This window comes from Sebastes umbrosus, chromosome 21 (assembly GCF_015220745.1).
Source record: "Sebastes umbrosus isolate fSebUmb1 chromosome 21, fSebUmb1.pri, whole genome shotgun sequence".
Classification (NCBI taxonomy): Eukaryota; Metazoa; Chordata; class Actinopteri; order Perciformes; family Sebastidae; genus Sebastes; species Sebastes umbrosus.
Genome location: NC_051289.1, coordinates 10968954 through 10987172, shown reverse-complemented (window position 1 = coordinate 10987172; position 18219 = coordinate 10968954). Strand labels below are relative to the sequence as shown.

The following is an 18219-nucleotide window of genomic DNA, read 5'->3' as shown; positions in this document are numbered from 1 at the left end:
AGGAACTATATTTCTTTAGCCGTATGGCAGCGATTTGATCAAAGAAAATGCTTCCCAAAAAAGATTCCCCCTGTACACAAACTACAATGAAACTGATTCACTTACACTGTGGTTCATGAAACAGCTTTTATGCAAATGGCATAACAGGGGACAGTTGCACAAACTCAATACAACAAACAGTAATTAACATGTAGAGCTGGTCATCTCTTGCAGAGATTTTTGATAAAAGTAAGCAATGTTAAGAGGACTTGGTAAACAAACATTCAATTTTGCTAACTAAGGTGATCACCAGTAATTTTCAAGTTTTTAATCTGGATTTTTGTTGAAATTATCTGGAAGGATTCCTGGAGAATAAAGATTATGGCACCGTCAGCAACATGGCAGATGCTAACCCCAACTAAAAAACATTGTTTTTTATAAAATGGACCAACTTCAGACCCGATAGCTGATACATGTTTCGATGATTGGCATGATCAAATTGTGAAGTACTACCTGAACATGTGTTGGAAAGACATTTAGGCTGCTCACAGCTAAATGGACAATTTTCCAAGAGTCTGATTTACTTTGTCACAATACAGTTCTTCTAGTTTTGCTGAGGCAGCATCATCTACTGATTGTAATTAGTGTGCTAACAGTTTCAGTCCACAATCTGCTTGAGTCCCTTTGTGAGCAGGGTAAACAGTGACGTACATTGTAATCCTTTTCAAACCAGAAAGGGGCCGAGGAGGATTCAGACCACACCTCTTTACACCTCGCTTCCTGAGGAGGGAAGAGCCGAGTCATCAACCAATTAAATAGTTAAAGTAAAGCCTACGGTATATTCTCGAAGAGCAGGCATCGGTCCTGAACTAAAGTGCAGCAAATGAAATGAAACTATGGTATAAGATAAGAAAAATTCCCGCTGGTCTGCTGCTGGACAGATTCCAGGGTTAAATAGTCTGTTTTTGTCTCGTCCAAGTCTGTCCAATTGTCTCAGTGCGAGGGAAGACTACAATTCCCATGGTTCCATGGGGTTATTCACATCACACCAGAGGCAGTCTAAACTCTTCAGGATGAAGCCTGTGCAGGTGGGAAGTCCCGTTACTGGATAAAGGAATGCATGATATGAGATCCAGGAGGGAACGCAAGCAGCCTGGTTTGTCACTGACAAGCTCCACCCCTCAGCGACACAGTCAAGTTCCTAATTTGTCCATCTGTGGTATCCGATGGCCGGAGAGAGGAGGCGAGAATTCAACCTCCATTTTTGAGTTGTTTAAGTGCCGTTAGTAGAGGTCAGTTGAGTCCTTGGGTTGGGACTGGCCACGTGGCCCCAGTGTGGGCAGTTCAGTCCAAAGACCACAGTCAAACATGTGGTCAACGTCTCATGGTCAGTCCAGTGTTTAGGTTAGATCATTCTTCTCTATGTGTGTGTGTGTGTGTGTGTGCGTGGACAGGAGGGGGGGTGAAAATCACGTCCATGTCTGTCTGTCTTGTGAGTCATTAATGCTTCAATCAGACAAGCAGTGCAGTCCTACAAACTCCCACTTAATCAGAGATGGGGGTCGCCAATCCAAGAAGTGCTTTTCATTTGGGATGGGCGGAGGAAATCCAAAAAAAGTACGACGGGGTGGTGTTACAGGGACAATCTGCTAGTAGGAGACCCCGGGGTGGGGCTTCAGGCGCGGAGGTGAGCTTGGCGCACGACAGAATGATGAGTGAAACCTTCACAAACTGGCTGACAAGACTGCAGAACTTGACCCACGTTGGACGTACGCGCACACACACGTGCTCCTGTAAATGTTTACATTTTTAATAATCATGATGATGATTAAATCAATCTCTCTGACGATGAGGAGGGAAGGAGGAGGAGGATGAGGAGGAGGGGAGCCGAGGGTTTGTCGTAACCCTTGATCGTGGCAGTGGGCAGAGAGTGAGAGAAATGAGCAGAGGTGAGGATGAAGGTGGAGCACATGGAGGTGGGAGGATTTAGCATTATAGCTGGAAGCCTTCCATCGGGGCCTCGCACTGCTGGAAGAGGAACTGCTGCTGCTGCAGATCGACGGCCGGAGCCAGAGACGGGTCCTCGTCTTCAGTGTTGAAGTAGCGCTCGATCAGGTCGAAGGCTTTCTGGTAGATTTCCTGGTTCTCGTGGCCCTGCAGGAACTCCAGCTTGTCCAGACCTGAGAAGAAGGGAGGTAGAGCCAGCAATTGAAATAATTAATAAACAGCTCATTGATCAGGTTTAACTGTCTAACTTCTGTTTCCAGCATCTCAAATGTGAGGATATACTGGTTTTCTCTGGTTTTATATCACTAGAAACAGAACATCTTTGGGTTTTGGACTAGTGATGTAACCTTGGCCTCTGGGGAACCATAATAAGTATTTTTTTTCTAGAATTAAGGATTATTCAGTTTTATTGAAAAAAAGAATTAATGACGGAAACAATTGTTATTTAAGCTGTATAAAACGTGCAATTAATTCAGGGAAAAGCTGGACTTCATATGGCTTCAAAGCCTTCAGAAAAGTTAACACAAGGTCCATCATCGCATACATTTTTGCTAGATTTCCATCTAAAAGTATGTTTCTGATTAGTTATTTCTAATAAGTTCTTCTTCTTCCAGTGTAAATGAAAACAACAAACTGGTCAACAATGTCATAAAGTTGTAAAACCATGCATCTTTGGTTTGTTTACTATAGACTGAACTGACATTTTTCCTTCCTGAGCAGACAAATATTTGAATCAAGTGGTTCAATTTAGAATTGCTTAAATGTAGGCAGCATCAATGCAACAGTATCAATCGTGTGTGCATGTACACTCACCATAGGCCTCTTCAATGAGTGCACAGTAAGGGTTGATGCCTCCTCCCCTCTTGGCCTCCAGTTCTCCCAGTCGCAGGATGTTCTCCAGGCCATTTAGAGCCACCTGAACTATTTTGGAGTCCATGAGTGTGAGCAGGTCACACAGAGGTTTTATGCAGCCGAGATCCACAAGGTGCCTGCAGGGGGCAACACAAACACACAAATAAAGAATCAAACTTTTATTACTGAGCATTTAGCACAATTACAAAGCAAATAACTGTCTTTGGCTCAACAATGGACACAATTTTAGTAAACAACACATACTGCACCAAAAGATAATTCGACACCACTATGATATAGCAGCTGAAGGAAAGTCTCCCTACTGCCTTAAAAGATTAATACTAGTGTAATTAAAAGCATTAGCTCATTTCCTATTGTCTAGTTCACATTTTCCCCTATCATTTTGCAAAGCAGGCTGCATGTAGCTTTGAGATTTTCTCTATTTCTATTCAGTTTGTCTTCAGTTTTAAAGTACAAACTTTAGAGCCTTAAAGCCACTTTGAAATTATCAAATAATGCCCTATATAAGATGCAACAGACTATTCCATACTCTTATGTGCATTCATTCTGATTGGAAGAGCCAAACGCTAACACTGTATTATTTCTGATCTGTGGTCGCTAGCTCTTAAAATGTCATCCGTTTGAAAGGAACAAGCCACAATTCAATGTCTGTGAGACTTTGGATATACTGGTGTCCACACTGGCTGTACACTGTATGTTAAACTGCATCAGTGGTCTTACCTAATTTGCTCTGCGGAGCCCCCCGAGGTGGCGTTGGTAATGGCCCAGGCGGCCTCCTTCCTTGTGCGAAACTCTGCTACCTGCAGGATAGTGATGAGAGGAGGCAGCAGGCCCGCATCTATCACCATCTAATAAGAGGGGAAAAGACTTGATTAGATGAGGGAACGCTCATGTCAACTTTCCAAGTTATTCTGTGGGACGCCACACACACACACCTGTATTTGTGCTCGGTTCCCTGCGGTGATGTTGGAGATCGTCCAGCAGGCTTCCTTCTTGATGGACTCCTTGGGGCTACTCAGGAGGTGAAGTAGGGACTGCAGCGCTGAGCAGTTCAAAATCACCTAGGCAACCACAAATTACACACACAAAGTAAGAAATATTCATCTAAAGGTATTCAATTACCTTCCCCAAAAGTAGCATAACATGATGTGTGTGTACCTGTGTCTGCAGATCATCTCCAGTAACTATGTTCCCAACAGCTCGCAGTGCAGGAGATACCACCTTATAATCAGAGTGCCTGGAACAAAGCACAATTATAATGTATGATCAGATGTTGTTTTGCCCTCAGGATGGTATAAATGTTAAACTTTATTTTCTGCTGCAGCAACTTAACGGTGCGTTTATGGTTCTTTGTCACATGGAAATACTAAATAGTGTTTCCTCTCATGACTTTTGCAGTTTGTCACAGCTGGTAATGCATTAGTCAGACTCAAATACCGTCCGGGAACATTCACAACACACCCACATCTGGATTGTCACACCCAAATGTAGAGGTGACTGAGTGAGAACATTGCTCTTCTCCAACAATTAACATCCAAGTTGTGTAATCTTTTAGAATTGTAAAGTATACAGTATGTGTTTAAAGCCTTACATCAGTAACTCCACCAGCCTGCGACAGACTCCTGAGTCAATAACAGCCTGGATTTTGTCATTGGGGCCATCAGACAGGTAGGAGAGCGCCCAGCATGCATCAGCCAGGATGTCTGTGTCATTGACGAACAGCAGCCAAGACAGCACACTGAGACACGGGGACACCTGGGGAAAAAAAAGAGATGAGGTGGGAGGGTTAGGGGAACATGTGGGTGTTAAGTTCAACGGGACTTTTCCAGTTTGGATATAAGCGACTTCATACAGCTTGTGACCTTGAAAAGTGAGATATGATGTACTTTAGCAATGTGAGAGGTGTACTGTTGCCATAGTGATATGTTTATCTTGGCAAATTACCTTAGTGAAGTCTGGAGGTGGGTTCTTTCCTCTGCACAGGTTTGAGAGCGCCCACACTGCATTCCTCATCATCGTTAGACGATTCTGTTTGGCCAATAACCTGCAAAAGGAGCATATTTTACTGGGAATGCAGGAAAGTTACTCTGTATTTTATAGTGTAATAACTAGTTATATGAGGAAGACGTTGTCATTGAGTTGCTACTTACTGCACCAGGGAAGGCAGAATGTTGCAGTCTATGACAAAGTCTCTGCATTCTGTACTGTCTCCTGCTATGTTTCCCAAGGCCCACACTGCCTGAGGGGCAAAGAAATCATTCACGTCAGTCTATAAACAACATTGAAATGTACAATATTCAATGACAGGATTATGTTTTATCCAACCAGGCAGGTTAAATAAATATATATTATTTACATCAGTAAGTTACGATGGAGAAACATAACAAGAGAAGTTTAAGTGTGGGAAGTGATGGCAAGAAAAAACACCGGTACGTCTGAATCCTCCTTACCTGTTCCTGTACATCTTCAAAATCCGAGCTGAGCATCTCTATGAAAATGGGCACAGCTCCTGCCTGGATTACCACCCGAGTCTGATGGGATGTGCCCGATGCAATGTTGGTCAACACCCATGCAGCCTCAAACTGAAACAATAGTCAAAATATATAATATGTATTACATATTGATCACTCAGGTTAGATTTAAAGGTTCTCTATTCAGGATTCAGAGCATTAATATAGCAGCAGCACACAACTATTTGCAATGTAAAGATATGGTAGAGTAATACCTGAGTATGAAGCTAACTCTGTGTGTGTTGTAATCCAAGCTTCTCTGTGCACACCTGCATCATTACTAAGACATACTGAGGAAACGTACCTGCAATGTGCAGTTTTCTCTCCTCTTCAGGAACTCAACGAAGCGCTCCACCACCCCTGAAGTGGCAATGACTTCATCGATGGGTGGGTTGGGTTCTGCGTAAGACATAGAGTAGAGGTGGACAATATGACAAAAATGAATATAGCAATACTTATCATAACATTATCTTGACATCAATAGATTAAAACACAATCAAGTATTCAAAATTGCATGATAAACAGTTCCTTTCATAGTCAAATTGAATTTTACTAGTTTATGGAAGAAAACTAGCCTGTGTAACTGATTTACTCTGTTTATATAATGCTTACATAAAACAATGTATTATTCCCCATGCACATGGCATTAAATTGTCATCCAGCTCTCGTAAAAATAAGATAAGATATTCCTTTATTAGTCCCACAGTGGGGAAATTTGCAGTGTACAGCAGCAAAGGGGATAGTGCAGAGACAAGAAGTATCAGTAAAAAATCAAGTATCCATGAGGAACTACGGCACCCTTACCTTTAGAAAGGAGCTTCCTAAAGCGCTGAGTGCCTATTAGCTGCTGCTCAGGAGTACTGGAGAAGATCATTTGAGTCATGTCTTCTGAGATCACCCCACCCTGTACAGCAAAAGAGATGGTTATTTGATAACACACAGACGAAATGCTGTCATACGACATCATACGTGTAGTAAATGACGTTATCGTATGTAGATGGACAGCAGGATTATTTTCGTTTCTCTTCTTACCGTGAGTGGGTCCATGTTGTTAGCCTGGGACTCCAGGTAGCCGCTATCGGCCATCCCATCGTCCTCTGGGAGGCCATCATCCTCCACTGTGGCAACATTCCTCCTCTTAAAGAGCTACGATAGAATAATATTTAAATCAATTATTTTAGTATTTCTAAGTATATTTATTCTTCACCATTACATTGATAGGAACACAACATGGGTTCAAGTTTACTCCCTGACATTAGCAACACTGGAAGGACATAAATTAGGTTATTTACGTTCAATCTACCAGGAGAACGATTCTACCTCCACAATATGTGGAGGCAGTAAGTCTTCCTCTGCTGAGGAGGTCTAAATGACTTCCTCCACACTTTGCTCACCTGTTCATCCTTCTTCTGTTTGCGAAGCTGTAGGCCTTCCTCTTCCCTCCTTCTTCTCATCTCATCTGTGTTGAGGGACTTGTTCTTGTAGCTCTTGAGTCGTGCATTGTCCTTACCCTGACTCATTGTGCAGCCTAGAGAGAGATGCAGAAATATATGTTATGTAGACAGACTTAAGATAAAGTTGGAGAAAATCTTTTAACTTCCCAAATCTGGAACTAAATATTGTACTAATAGATACAAAATCCTATTTTACACCACCAATAGTATAACAATTCAAGATTGAAGATTCCAGATGTTTATTGTCACGCCGGTTATACAGGTACAATCGTGTGAAATGCTTTTTGCTGGGAAGCTTAAAATAATAAGTTATATTACAATTATAAAAGGAAATACTTTGTACAATAATCATAATAAAATATATCTTATACTGTATATGTTCTTAATGTATATGTTCTTAATATGCCTGTATATGTTCTTAATATGCCTTGTACAAAGTATTTCCTTTTATAATTGTAATATAACTTATTATTTTAATGGAGCTTCCCAGCAAAAAGCATTTCACACGATTGTACCTGTATAACCGGCGTGACAATAAACATCTTGAAGGCATATTAAGAACATTTACATTTCAGGAAGTATGAATGTACATATATAAGAAATACATTGTACAAGCATATTAAGAACATATACAGTATAAGATATATTTTATATATTAACAATGCATGTATGTATGTATCTTTAGCCAAAGTATATTAGAGTTAACAGTAATTAGGGAACCAGTTTTCTGCATGTGTCAATAAAGGATTACCAAAACAAACACTAATAAAACTATCTTGTATTAGTCAAAATCCTATTTTACACCATCATCTGCAGGACAGATAATAATGCACTATACTCATTTTTAACAGTCTCTTCTGCACTTTATTCACTTTTTTCAATTGTCGTGTATCACAGCTGTTACCCTGCACTATATTCAGTTTTAACAGTTTTCTTCATCTCCTTGTATTTTTATATCTGGTATATTTTTTTGTACTTTGCACTACTAACTTTTTTACTGTCTTTTTACTAACATGTTTTGCACTATGGCACTGTGATGCTGGAAACTTGAATTTCCCTCAGGATCAATAAAGTTACTATCTATCTATCTATGTACTGTATCTATCTATCTATCTATCAACTATATCTATCCATCTATCTATCTATCTACTGTATCTATCTATCTATCTATCTATCTATCTATCTACTGTATCTATCTATCTATCTATCTATCTATCTACTGTATCTATCCATCTATCTATCTACTGTATCTATCTATCTATCTATCTATCTACTATATCTATCCATCTATCTATCTATCTAGCTATCTACTGTATCTATCTATCTACAAATTGTATAACAATGCATGTATGTATGCATCTTTAGCCAAAGTATATTAGTTAACAGTAAGTAGGGCAGCAGTTTTCTGCATGTTTCAATAAAGGATTACCAAAACAAACACTAATAAAACTATCTTATGTTAGTCAACTATCGTTTACATAGCTAAATAGGACTGCCACCATCATCACAGCAAGCACTTCAACAAATTAGGGCATCTAAGGATACTTAGCTAGCTAGCTGGTTAGCTTATGTTAGCTTTATATGTCTTGACACTGCGTGATTAATAAGCTACCAAACATATCCAATAATAACATGCTGCTTCCTCTTGTCGATCCACACATCAGCAAAGTGTAAAACTATATAAAACGAACGAGGAAAAAGGACTACACTTGTGTCAGCTAGCTAATGTCATAGCTAGCATGCTAACAGTGGCTAAGCTAACAGATGCTAAGCTAACGTTAGCTCTGGTATGTAATGCGACAGCCTCAATGTTTTTCCACGTTTTCTCGACACTACGAGTTAAAGTAGCTTCTGATAACAAAGCGTTATCATACACAGACTCCTAAATACATGTATAAGGCGTGTTATTGTGAACTGACCTGTCAGATCTGGCTCTGTAATCCTCTGTTTATTGTTATTATTACTCGCTAGGCCACCGTCTGAACAGCCGTCGCCGGGTCTGCTACTGCGCATGCGCAACAATTCCTCCGCACTTATTGACACTCCGCCCCGCCTACGTCACGCTTCTGCGTAGCTGCAGCCTCAAAGCATTCAAAAAGGACTAGTGATGGGAATTTAGGCTCTTTTTAGTGAACCGCTTGAATCCTCTCACCAAGAAGAACCGACCGACACATCACTAACAAGGACCAACTTCAAGGAGTATAGGGATGCATCTGTCGGCCCCTCAGTTGTAGCCCACTAACAAGCAGGTGTTCATGTGAAAGGTGCATGAACCTTTAACAATGATACTTTGTTTGAAGTGCAGACACACTCTCTGGCGCCAGAGGTCATCAAGTGGAGGAGTGGCTCGTCTGTGCAGTTGCTCAATTAACAACACATAATATATGACAGGTGCTCACATGAACACATACAGCAGCAACACACACATCATAGGAGAGATGCTCACATGCAGCACAACCAGACAGACATGTACAAGAATCATAATAATCAATATTATCATCATAATATTTTTCATTATCATCATCATCATATAGGCTAATCTTGAAAACAATTTACAACCATTCATAACAGACAGATAATAGAGATGTGATGAAATAGCAACGTAAAAACACAGGCAAAACAGGACCTATAATGCCCCCAATAAAATAATAATAATATTATTATTATTATAATAATAATAATAATAATAATAATAATAATAATAATCATATAATCTTCTCCTTTTTCACATGATCATAATCATCCATATTCTTGAAAACAATTACTACAAACATTTTCATGGTAAAGGGATATATATAGGATATAGGACAGGGAGATGATAAAATAGCAAAGCCTAAAAAAGAAAAGGTAATATCGGCACACAAAATCATCAGAAAAATATTAGTCAAATAATTTTCATTAAAATGTCCATACATGACATTATAACATGCTATTATTATTATGATTATTGATAATCATAATAATCATAATAATAAGTATAATAAATATAATAGATAAATAAATACATAATTTATTATTATTATTATTATTAATAATAATACGTTTTATTTCTGCATACTTTAACATATACACTTAAGTTCCTAAATACAATATCTCTCTCATCTGACGATACCATTTAAGTTAAGTGTGTGTGTGTGTGTGTGTGTGTGCGTGCGTATGTTTGTTTGTGTGTGTGTGTGTGTGTGTGTGTGTGTGTGTGTGCGTGTGTGCGTGCGTGTGTGTGTGTGCAGGTGTGTTTGAAGGATAAGATCAGACTTCTTTTTTTGTTGCAAGTGACTAGATGATTGCTGGCAATCAGAGTCAAATAGTGCATAAACTCTGTCTGACCTTTCAGCACTTCAGCACAACAGGTGCACTATATCTGCAAAACTACCTTACTAACTACTTACTAAAATAAGAGTCCATAAAACGTTTTTATTTCAAAGAATACCTATTTGTCTTGTTAATTTCCTTAATTTTATTGTGTTGCATGTCATAATTTTAATAATAAAGCCTCAGGACCAGACTTTCTGAGATGAAAGAAAACACTCCAAACTGCACAACAGGTGTTTTTTTTTTTCTGTCTCCAGACACCTGTCCTCGATCTGTCCTCAGCCTATAGATGATCCACACATTGTTGCACTTTAAAGCCATTTAAAGCCATTTAAAGCCATTTCAAGACGTCTACAAATATGAGACGCTCCAACAAAACACACGCACAAACTTCTTCAACAAAAAATGACAACAATGCAAAGACAGAAGGTGCAGAGCTTCGACATGTGGCACGACTACATGGAGCTGGGCAGACTGCTGCAGAGGCTGAGCGACAACCGCGAGGAGAGTCCCAAGAGAGAAGCAGCCACCTGGAGCCACATCCAGACCTCTTCTCGGCGGCAGACCAGCAGCAGCAGGAGCTCCGTGGAGACCAGCTCAACCAGCAGCCTCTCGGACACCAGCTGCAACGGGACTTCCTCAGACTGCTGTCGCTTCTGCAAGCAGAACGGAGAGTCTCCACGGGTGTACCGGTCACACCGGCTGAAATCAGACGACGGGAATGTGTGCTGCCCAATCCTCTGGAGCTACACCTGTCCTATCTGTGCAGCCACCGGAGACCGAGCTCACACACGCCGCTACTGCCCTCAGGCGGAGCGGGGAGAGGCGGTGAGGATGCTGCCTGCAGCAGGCTCCAGCTTCTAGGACACTGTGCATGGAAGACTGAGGAGAAAACAGTTAAGAAAACGTGTTTTGACCCATGTGTTCATGTTTACACAGACTGTTGTATGGTTTCTAAGTAGTTTGTGAAAAGTGAAATGTTTTGTTGTTTTTTATGCATTGTGTTACTGTCATTCTGCAGCAGACAGTCTGCTTTTTGAATTGTGTTGCATGTCATTCTGCAGCAGACAGTATGCTTTTTGAATTGTGTTGCATGTCATTCTGCAGCAGACAGTATGCTTTTTGCATTGTGTTGCATGTCATTCTGCAGCAGACAGTATGCTTTTTGCATTGTGTTGCATGTCATTCTGCAGCAGACAGTCTGCTTTTTGAATTGTGTTGCATGTCATTCTGCAGCAGACAGTATGCTTTTTGAATTGTGTTGCATGTCATTCTGCAGCAGACAGTATGCTTTTTGAATTGTGTTGCATGTCATTCTGCAGCAGACAGTATGCTTTTTGAATTGTGTTGCATGTCATTCTGCAGCAGACAGTATGCTTTTTGAATTGTGTTGCATGTCATTCTGCAGCAGACAGTATGCTTTTTGCATTGTGTTGCATGTCATTCTGCAGCAGACAGTCTGCTTTTTGCATTGTGTTGCTGTCATTCTGCAGCAGACAGTCTGCTCTGCTGTGGGGAGCCTACAGAGTTAGTCAACAACAACCTTTTTACAACGTTAAAAATGTTATTAAACCATGAAAGTGTTAATAACTGGCATTTTTGGAAATGAGAAAACTGGCTTTTTTTTAAAATCAAGAATAAATATGGTAAAAAGTTAGTAGTGCTTTCTTCTTCTTGTTGTAAAAGAAACTCTGGTTCAGTTTCTGTTGACAGTTATGGATAAGAAAGATATTTTCAAATATAAATGTGCGAATGGCTTTAATAGACAAAACAAACAAGTAAATTTAAGTAAATTGAGGTAGATTCACAGCTAGATAACTTTTCTAATAGCAACCAGTCAGCATTTCATAACTCACTAATTCATAATTATAAAAGAGCGAACTCTGGTGCCACCTGCTGCTTTATCAGGTGATGTTTAATTGCTGTTACTAAACAGGAGTTTATGAACAATGACCCCTCTGAGAGAGAGTTATATCATAGATTTTTTTATTGTTGGATTATTATAATGCTTTAGATGCATTTTAATGATGTAGCTGACTGAGGAGGTTATAGGCTCGTTTAACTTTTTCATATAGTTTAGTTTAACAATAACAATGTGGTATATTCTACCGCACTGGTTCCCAACCTAGAGGTCACGACCCCCACCAGGGTTCATGTTCTTGATTTTAGGGGTGTAAGACAACTCTTTTTTGTATATGCAGTTGGCCTATATCTCAGAATTTCATTAATTTCTGTGAAGAAAACTAAATGATATTGTTATTTTCAAAGTGTGGATTATTATTTAAGATATAAACAGGATAAATGCACGGTGAAGACCTGAACATAAGCTATATTAACAGACCCTCTCCTCTGCTAAACAGCCTCGTCCTGCATTAGAAATGTTTGTCAATTACATTTTTTTTTTAAATAATAATAATAATAATAATAATAATAATAACAATACAGACAAAAATTGTATAATAAAGTTCCTAAAAATAACAGGAACAAATTAAAACTCATCTCTGATGCCTTATTCACAGGAAATCAAATAATCTGCTCAAAATTCATCCAAATCGGTCGTTTTACACAAACATTCTGCAGTTACTGCGTTCACTATTTGGGTTAATTGTACAGTTTGTCAGTTGTTCTGTACTGCTATTGTTATGCATTGAATATAATGTGAAATATCTATAAAATATGTCATTTAGTCAGGGGTCGTCAGTTTACTCAATGATAGAAAAGGGGTCCTCTAAGGACAAAGGTTGGGAATCTGTTACTTAACTACAAGTAAGATTTCAGAGTTCCCACTGAGATGTAGTGGAGTAAAAGTATGGAAATACTCAAGTACAGTACTTCAAAAAAATGAAACAGAAAATATAAAGTAGCACAATTTCATAACATGCTGTAAACTTGAATGACCTTGTGATGAATACAGTTGGGTAATGACTAAAGTAGGCTAATATTACAAAAGCAGCAGCCAGGGGGTGGATCTAAATGCCACCCTTGATACATTTTCTCCTGAGGATTGAGTTGCGATGATTCGTTGGCTCTTCATAAAAGAACACCTGGTCTCACCTGCTGGGCCACAAAACGGATGTGATTGGGTGAAATACACCTGTTACCAAACACGACCACTGGGACAAAGTCCAGCTTTTATAAAATGTTTATAATTCAGTTGTGAAGCAGAGAGTCAACTTAGGTCAGGCTTTTATCTTTTCACTGAGATACATTTAGTCCATCATTTGAAAACAAAGGTCACAAGGTCCTTGAAAGTCTGATGATATAAGTATCAAACAGGTACACGTGCAGATGGGCCATAAACACCTCGTTGTTACACAACCAGTTTCTTTTAACACAGTAAAAGCCTCTCCTCGACAGCAGTCTTTGTGTTTGCTTTCATCCGAACAGACACATTAAACGGTATGTAAACGCTTCTTTATTCAACTGATTTTAAGAATGAATTATCAACATAGTATGTCCAAAGCTGGTTTACTTTAAAATGTGTGTTTTAATGTTTAATACTCTTGTTTTTAGATAACTTTCCCACAATGGCAAAACACAACATTAGCCTTGTGATTGCCATAGTGCTGGCGTTGCTTTTCTTCATCATCACGATGGTGTTCACGGCTCTGGCAGGGCCGGGAATATGTAGGTTTTAATGCTCTATTTATTATTTTGTGATATAAAGATTTATTTATTTATTTAATATAAAACTGTAAAAATAATGCATCTTTTGAACTTTCAAGTGTGTCAAAAAAACAATAATTTTGTATCTATTTTTTTTAATTTGTGTCCCTAAGATCCATTTTTGGAGACCACCAGTAATATTTCAGATGAGTTTGTAACTGAGATCACACCAGCAGGATGGACTTTTACCATCTGGTCCATTATTTACATCTTCCTGGCTTTAGTGTTGGTCTACGTCGTCTCCGGCATCTTTAGGAAGTAAGAACCAGCCTTAATCAATGTATTTTCTTCTGGTTACTTTGTCTGCTGACGCAAACATTTACCGCTCTGTGATTTTCTTTCTTTAGGAACGCGTATGGTTACGTCTACAGCAGCCCGGCTATTTTGCCACATGGATTTTTTGTGACTTGGTGCTTGAATCTGGGACTCAATACTGCATGGCTGTTCCTGTGGGACAGAAAGTGAGATGGGACCTTTTCTTCATTTACTTCAACTGAAATCAGTCTGTAATTTCATAGTCTTGAGAGACTATCTTCCGGTAGTTTTTACACGCAAACAATTAATTTTAAGTGTATTTTTGGCATATTCTTTAAAGGTTCTCTATATGATATCCAGAGCATTAATAAAGCAGCAAACAACTACTTGCTATGTAAATATATACAGGAGTAATGTCTACCTGAGCAGAGAATGAAGTTGCTCTCCCTCTCTGTGTGTGTTGTAATCCGGTTACATCGGGTTGGCGGCGTTACGGAGGCATAGCGCTAACCCGATAGCGGTTAAAGGCCTTTGCACAGCAAGTCTGTATTTTTCGTCCGAAACACATATTTAAAAATAAATACAACCTCATGTTGTGTCAATCGCGTTTACACACAGACTCCGAAACTTTCATCCGCCATTGACGTTTTCAGAACGCCATGTTGAGAGCCGTGTGGAGGCAATAGAAATGCTCTGAATTCAAATCAAACAACTTTAATGAAAAATGCTAATTCCTGTTCAGGATCAAGGGCATGTTTGAGCTGCAGGAAAACACCATTGGCTGACATAGTGAAGGGTTTTACAGGGATTTCTAGTCTCAAGTCAACCTGACCTACATGTATCTGAACGTAGGAGGAAATAGGAAGAAATCCACAAGGTCATAGGGTCAAATATAGGTCATCAATGAGGCATGAATATAGCCTGTAGAGGACAAGTAGAGTAACAAAGTGAAGGAATATTGGATGGATACTATATTATTTCAGACATACAGCTACGTCAGATGGATATGTGTCATTCTGCTGATTTCTGCTGTCTAGGAGTTTTTGCTTATTTGAACTAAGGGTTTACAGATAGACGGTGTCTTATTATGTAAAGATTGTAAGAGGCAAATTTGTGAAGTGTGATTTTGGGCTATGTGTAGATATATAATAATATATGGGGGAAAAAAGTAGGAAATCCACACAAGGAACATGTGAATAGCACAGTTGCTGTAGGTGACTGGATAACACCAAGACTGAAATGTATAGATTTTCTGGTATACCATTTTGCTGCATGCAGACATGATCACTGTAATAAATTATTCTATTTTTCATCCCTATCAAAGGTTGATGCCCGCTGCACTGGCTTTCCTCATCCTAATCGCCCTGACTAACTACACCATGATATTCTTCTCCTGCCATGGTCTCCATAACTACGGAGGCTGGCTCAACAAGTACCACAAAGTAGACCTGTGGCTTCATCGTGTCTTGGTTAGTACGGCGACAACGTCTTTTGTGCCAACTCTACACATGTCTCTGCATCTAAGTCCTTTCTGTTGTCTCTATTACAGGTTCAGAATGGCATTGCCATATATGCAACATGGACAACCATTGCATCCCTGATTAACCTGACCATCGTGCTGACTCATGAGGCAAACATGTCGTCGACTGACGCTGCCACCGTCTCACTCTCTATTCTGACTGTAGTGTTGTTTGTGTGGTGAGTGCAAAGGAGAAAATTCGGCCTAATAAGTTCATAAAAACACGTCCGATTGGAGCTAATGTGTTGTGTTTCTTGCAGGTTTTTCCTAGAAAACTCTGTCCTGGACAAACATGTGAGGTACATTCTCACCATTTACCCCGTTGTGGTCTGGGCAGTGACGGGGGTGTTCACGAAAAACAACGATGCTGCAGATACTACTCGCAATAACATCTTCACTAGTGAGGACCTTTAATAAAAACATCTTAATCAATCTTTATTACATCACCTGGATGTTTCATGTCTGAGATGCACACTAATGCTTCTTTCTGGTATTTTCTTTCCACTATAGCTGCGCTGTTGGCTGTAGCCTGTACCTTATGTGCCGCACGGGTATTTTTGGTCATCTGGAAGCACTTCAAAAAGCCACTTCACCAAGATCTCAGCCCAGAGAGCATGTCTCCGATGGAGATCGCTGGGAAGCAGAAAAATATATTTAAGTAAGAACGGTGAATGAATATTTTTATGACATGATGCAGTGTTGTAAATTATGACTTTTTAACGCTTCTTAAAATAAATGTGATATTAAATGATATGATGCTGAGTTGTAGTAACGTCCTAAATTCATTATTCATATGTATTTGTCATACAAGTATGAAAAATAGTGTTCATTGTTTTTATTCATGCACTTTGACTTTTATTTTGTGTACTGTTAAAAATAAATATTGCTTTCCCTAAATGTTATGCTTTTGTGGAATGATTTGTGGTATGTAAGAGATAACAAAAACGACACAATAACGTCCCCGGTAGGTCACTTGAGATGCAGTAATGACAACGTAAAGAATGCTTAAGTAAGAAAGGAAATTAATGATAATGAATGATGATAAAATTCATGTTTAACTGTCTTATGGTTATGTAATTGTACTGCACATGCAAGTGATGTTTTTATGTGCTTTGCCCCACCCTTAATTTTAATCATGAATAATCTAGTTTTCATTGGAGGTTCAGGATTCTTTTTTTGTCATTTGTTAATTCCAGCAAAGCAGTCATTGGCAATGCAAATCGTTGGTCTCAGGTTCCTTCAACAATGCTCATGAAATATGTATATATAAAGGGGAAATCACACAGGTAAAAGTAAAATGATAACCTAAGGCATAAAATAGTGCAGTTAAAATATAGGGCTTGAATATAAACATAAGTAAATATAAAATAGTAATGTAAATGTAAATTGGTGTTTTTGTTGAAGACAGTATTTCAGATGGGAAAACTGAATGTAAACAGGATGTAGTATGTACATGCATGATGAGAAGTAATATATGTACACAGAGGTGTAAACAGGAATGTAGTATGTAATAAGAAGAAGTACTAAAAATATGTATACAGAAGTGTAGACAGGAGTGTGGTATGTATAGAGAAGTAGTAGATATGTAGGTGTAACGGTTGTAAAACAGTATGTAAAGTATATCAAGGTAAAGTGACAAAAACTCCTCTAAAACATGAGTTTGAAGCCATATAAGTTTAGCTATATACTGTATGGCTATCTGTTAAGAGGATGTCTCTGACTTGAAATAGATCACACTGGTAATACATGAATGACAACATACCAGTAAATAAGTTTAGAAATATGGCATAGCAAGTATAGCAAGTGCTTTGCAATAACAAATACATCAACAGACATAAAACACAGACTTGTGAGGACTGAAAACAACATACATATGAATAAATAAAGAATACACAAAGTCAAGCGCAAATGTCACTGCATATAAACAGATATAAACAGTGTGAACTGCTGGTTGTCGTCCATGTTTGATCCAGGCTGGATTTGTGGGGTCGTTTAGGGTATAGTCGGGTTTATGCTCCTTCCTGACTGTCAATGACTAAAAAAACTGTGCAAGTTGTTGTATGGATTTTATACTTAGGAACTAAAAAAGGCAGATCTCTCTAAAACTATATTTTAAAAAGCATTAACAAAATCTGCTACTGCTCTTTGTCTAATTTTAAGCTCTGCCAGATATATAGTAGATCAATTCATACGAGAGTAGCCACATTAGGCCGGGTTTCGTGGGTTTCCAGTTTTGGAAAGCTGAAGTAAACAGCACGGACAAGAGCAAACCTCTGCTACATTACAAAAATGACCGAAATTGACCATTCCAGCGCTTTGCATTGTGGGATACAGTAGGCGAGGTAGACTGGTCCGATGCATACTGGAGATTTTTTCCGAATCAGTATGACATCCGGGTATTTTTGGCATACTGGAGATTTTGCTTTTGTTCGCAAACTGCATCCTACATGCTACATTTTGGCCAAATCAGTACGCGCTACTAGCATAGTATGCGGTTTCGGACACAGCCAAGGATTACTATATAGGGTTAAACTTGACATCCTCATCATCACGAGACAACAAAACTACATCTTTAGACTTTCATATCCCAGCATGGTTTCAAATGTCCATTTCAAGGGTGCCTATTTTCATGCCTTTTCAAATA

General features: G+C 39.0%; 3 protein-coding genes across 3 annotated transcripts; 2 read left to right on the top strand and 1 right to left on the bottom strand.

Annotated features, from left to right (window-relative positions):
* Positions 1-99: 99 nt before the first annotated feature.
* Positions 100-8889, bottom strand: kpna1 (karyopherin alpha 1 (importin alpha 5)). Its single transcript, XM_037756824.1, has 14 exons — positions 8743-8889; positions 6764-6897; positions 6402-6515; positions 6174-6273; positions 5674-5768; positions 5310-5441; positions 5010-5098; positions 4804-4903; positions 4451-4614; positions 4018-4096; positions 3795-3920; positions 3580-3707; positions 2800-2975; positions 100-2159 (listed from the first exon to the last, which is right to left on the bottom strand). Exons 1-14 carry the CDS (start codon positions 8834-8836, stop codon positions 1972-1974), a joined length of 1719 nt encoding a protein of 572 aa, XP_037612752.1. The 5' UTR covers positions 8837-8889; the 3' UTR covers positions 100-1971.
* A 1148-nt stretch (positions 8890-10037) lies between these two features.
* On the top strand, positions 10038-11792 carry LOC119480511 (nanos homolog 2-like). The gene has a single exon (XM_037756828.1). It carries the CDS (start codon positions 10541-10543, stop codon positions 10997-10999), a length of 459 nt encoding a protein of 152 aa, XP_037612756.1. The 5' UTR covers positions 10038-10540; the 3' UTR covers positions 11000-11792.
* A 1586-nt stretch (positions 11793-13378) lies between these two features.
* LOC119480664 lies at positions 13379-16445 on the top strand. Its single transcript, XM_037757154.1, has 7 exons — positions 13379-13762; positions 13915-14059; positions 14149-14262; positions 15381-15525; positions 15606-15754; positions 15836-15975; positions 16086-16445. The coding sequence occupies exons 1-7, from the start codon at positions 13663-13665 to the stop codon at positions 16235-16237; spliced, it is 945 nt and encodes a 314-aa protein (XP_037613082.1). The 5' UTR covers positions 13379-13662; the 3' UTR covers positions 16238-16445.
* The last annotated feature ends 1774 nt before the right edge of the window (positions 16446-18219 follow it).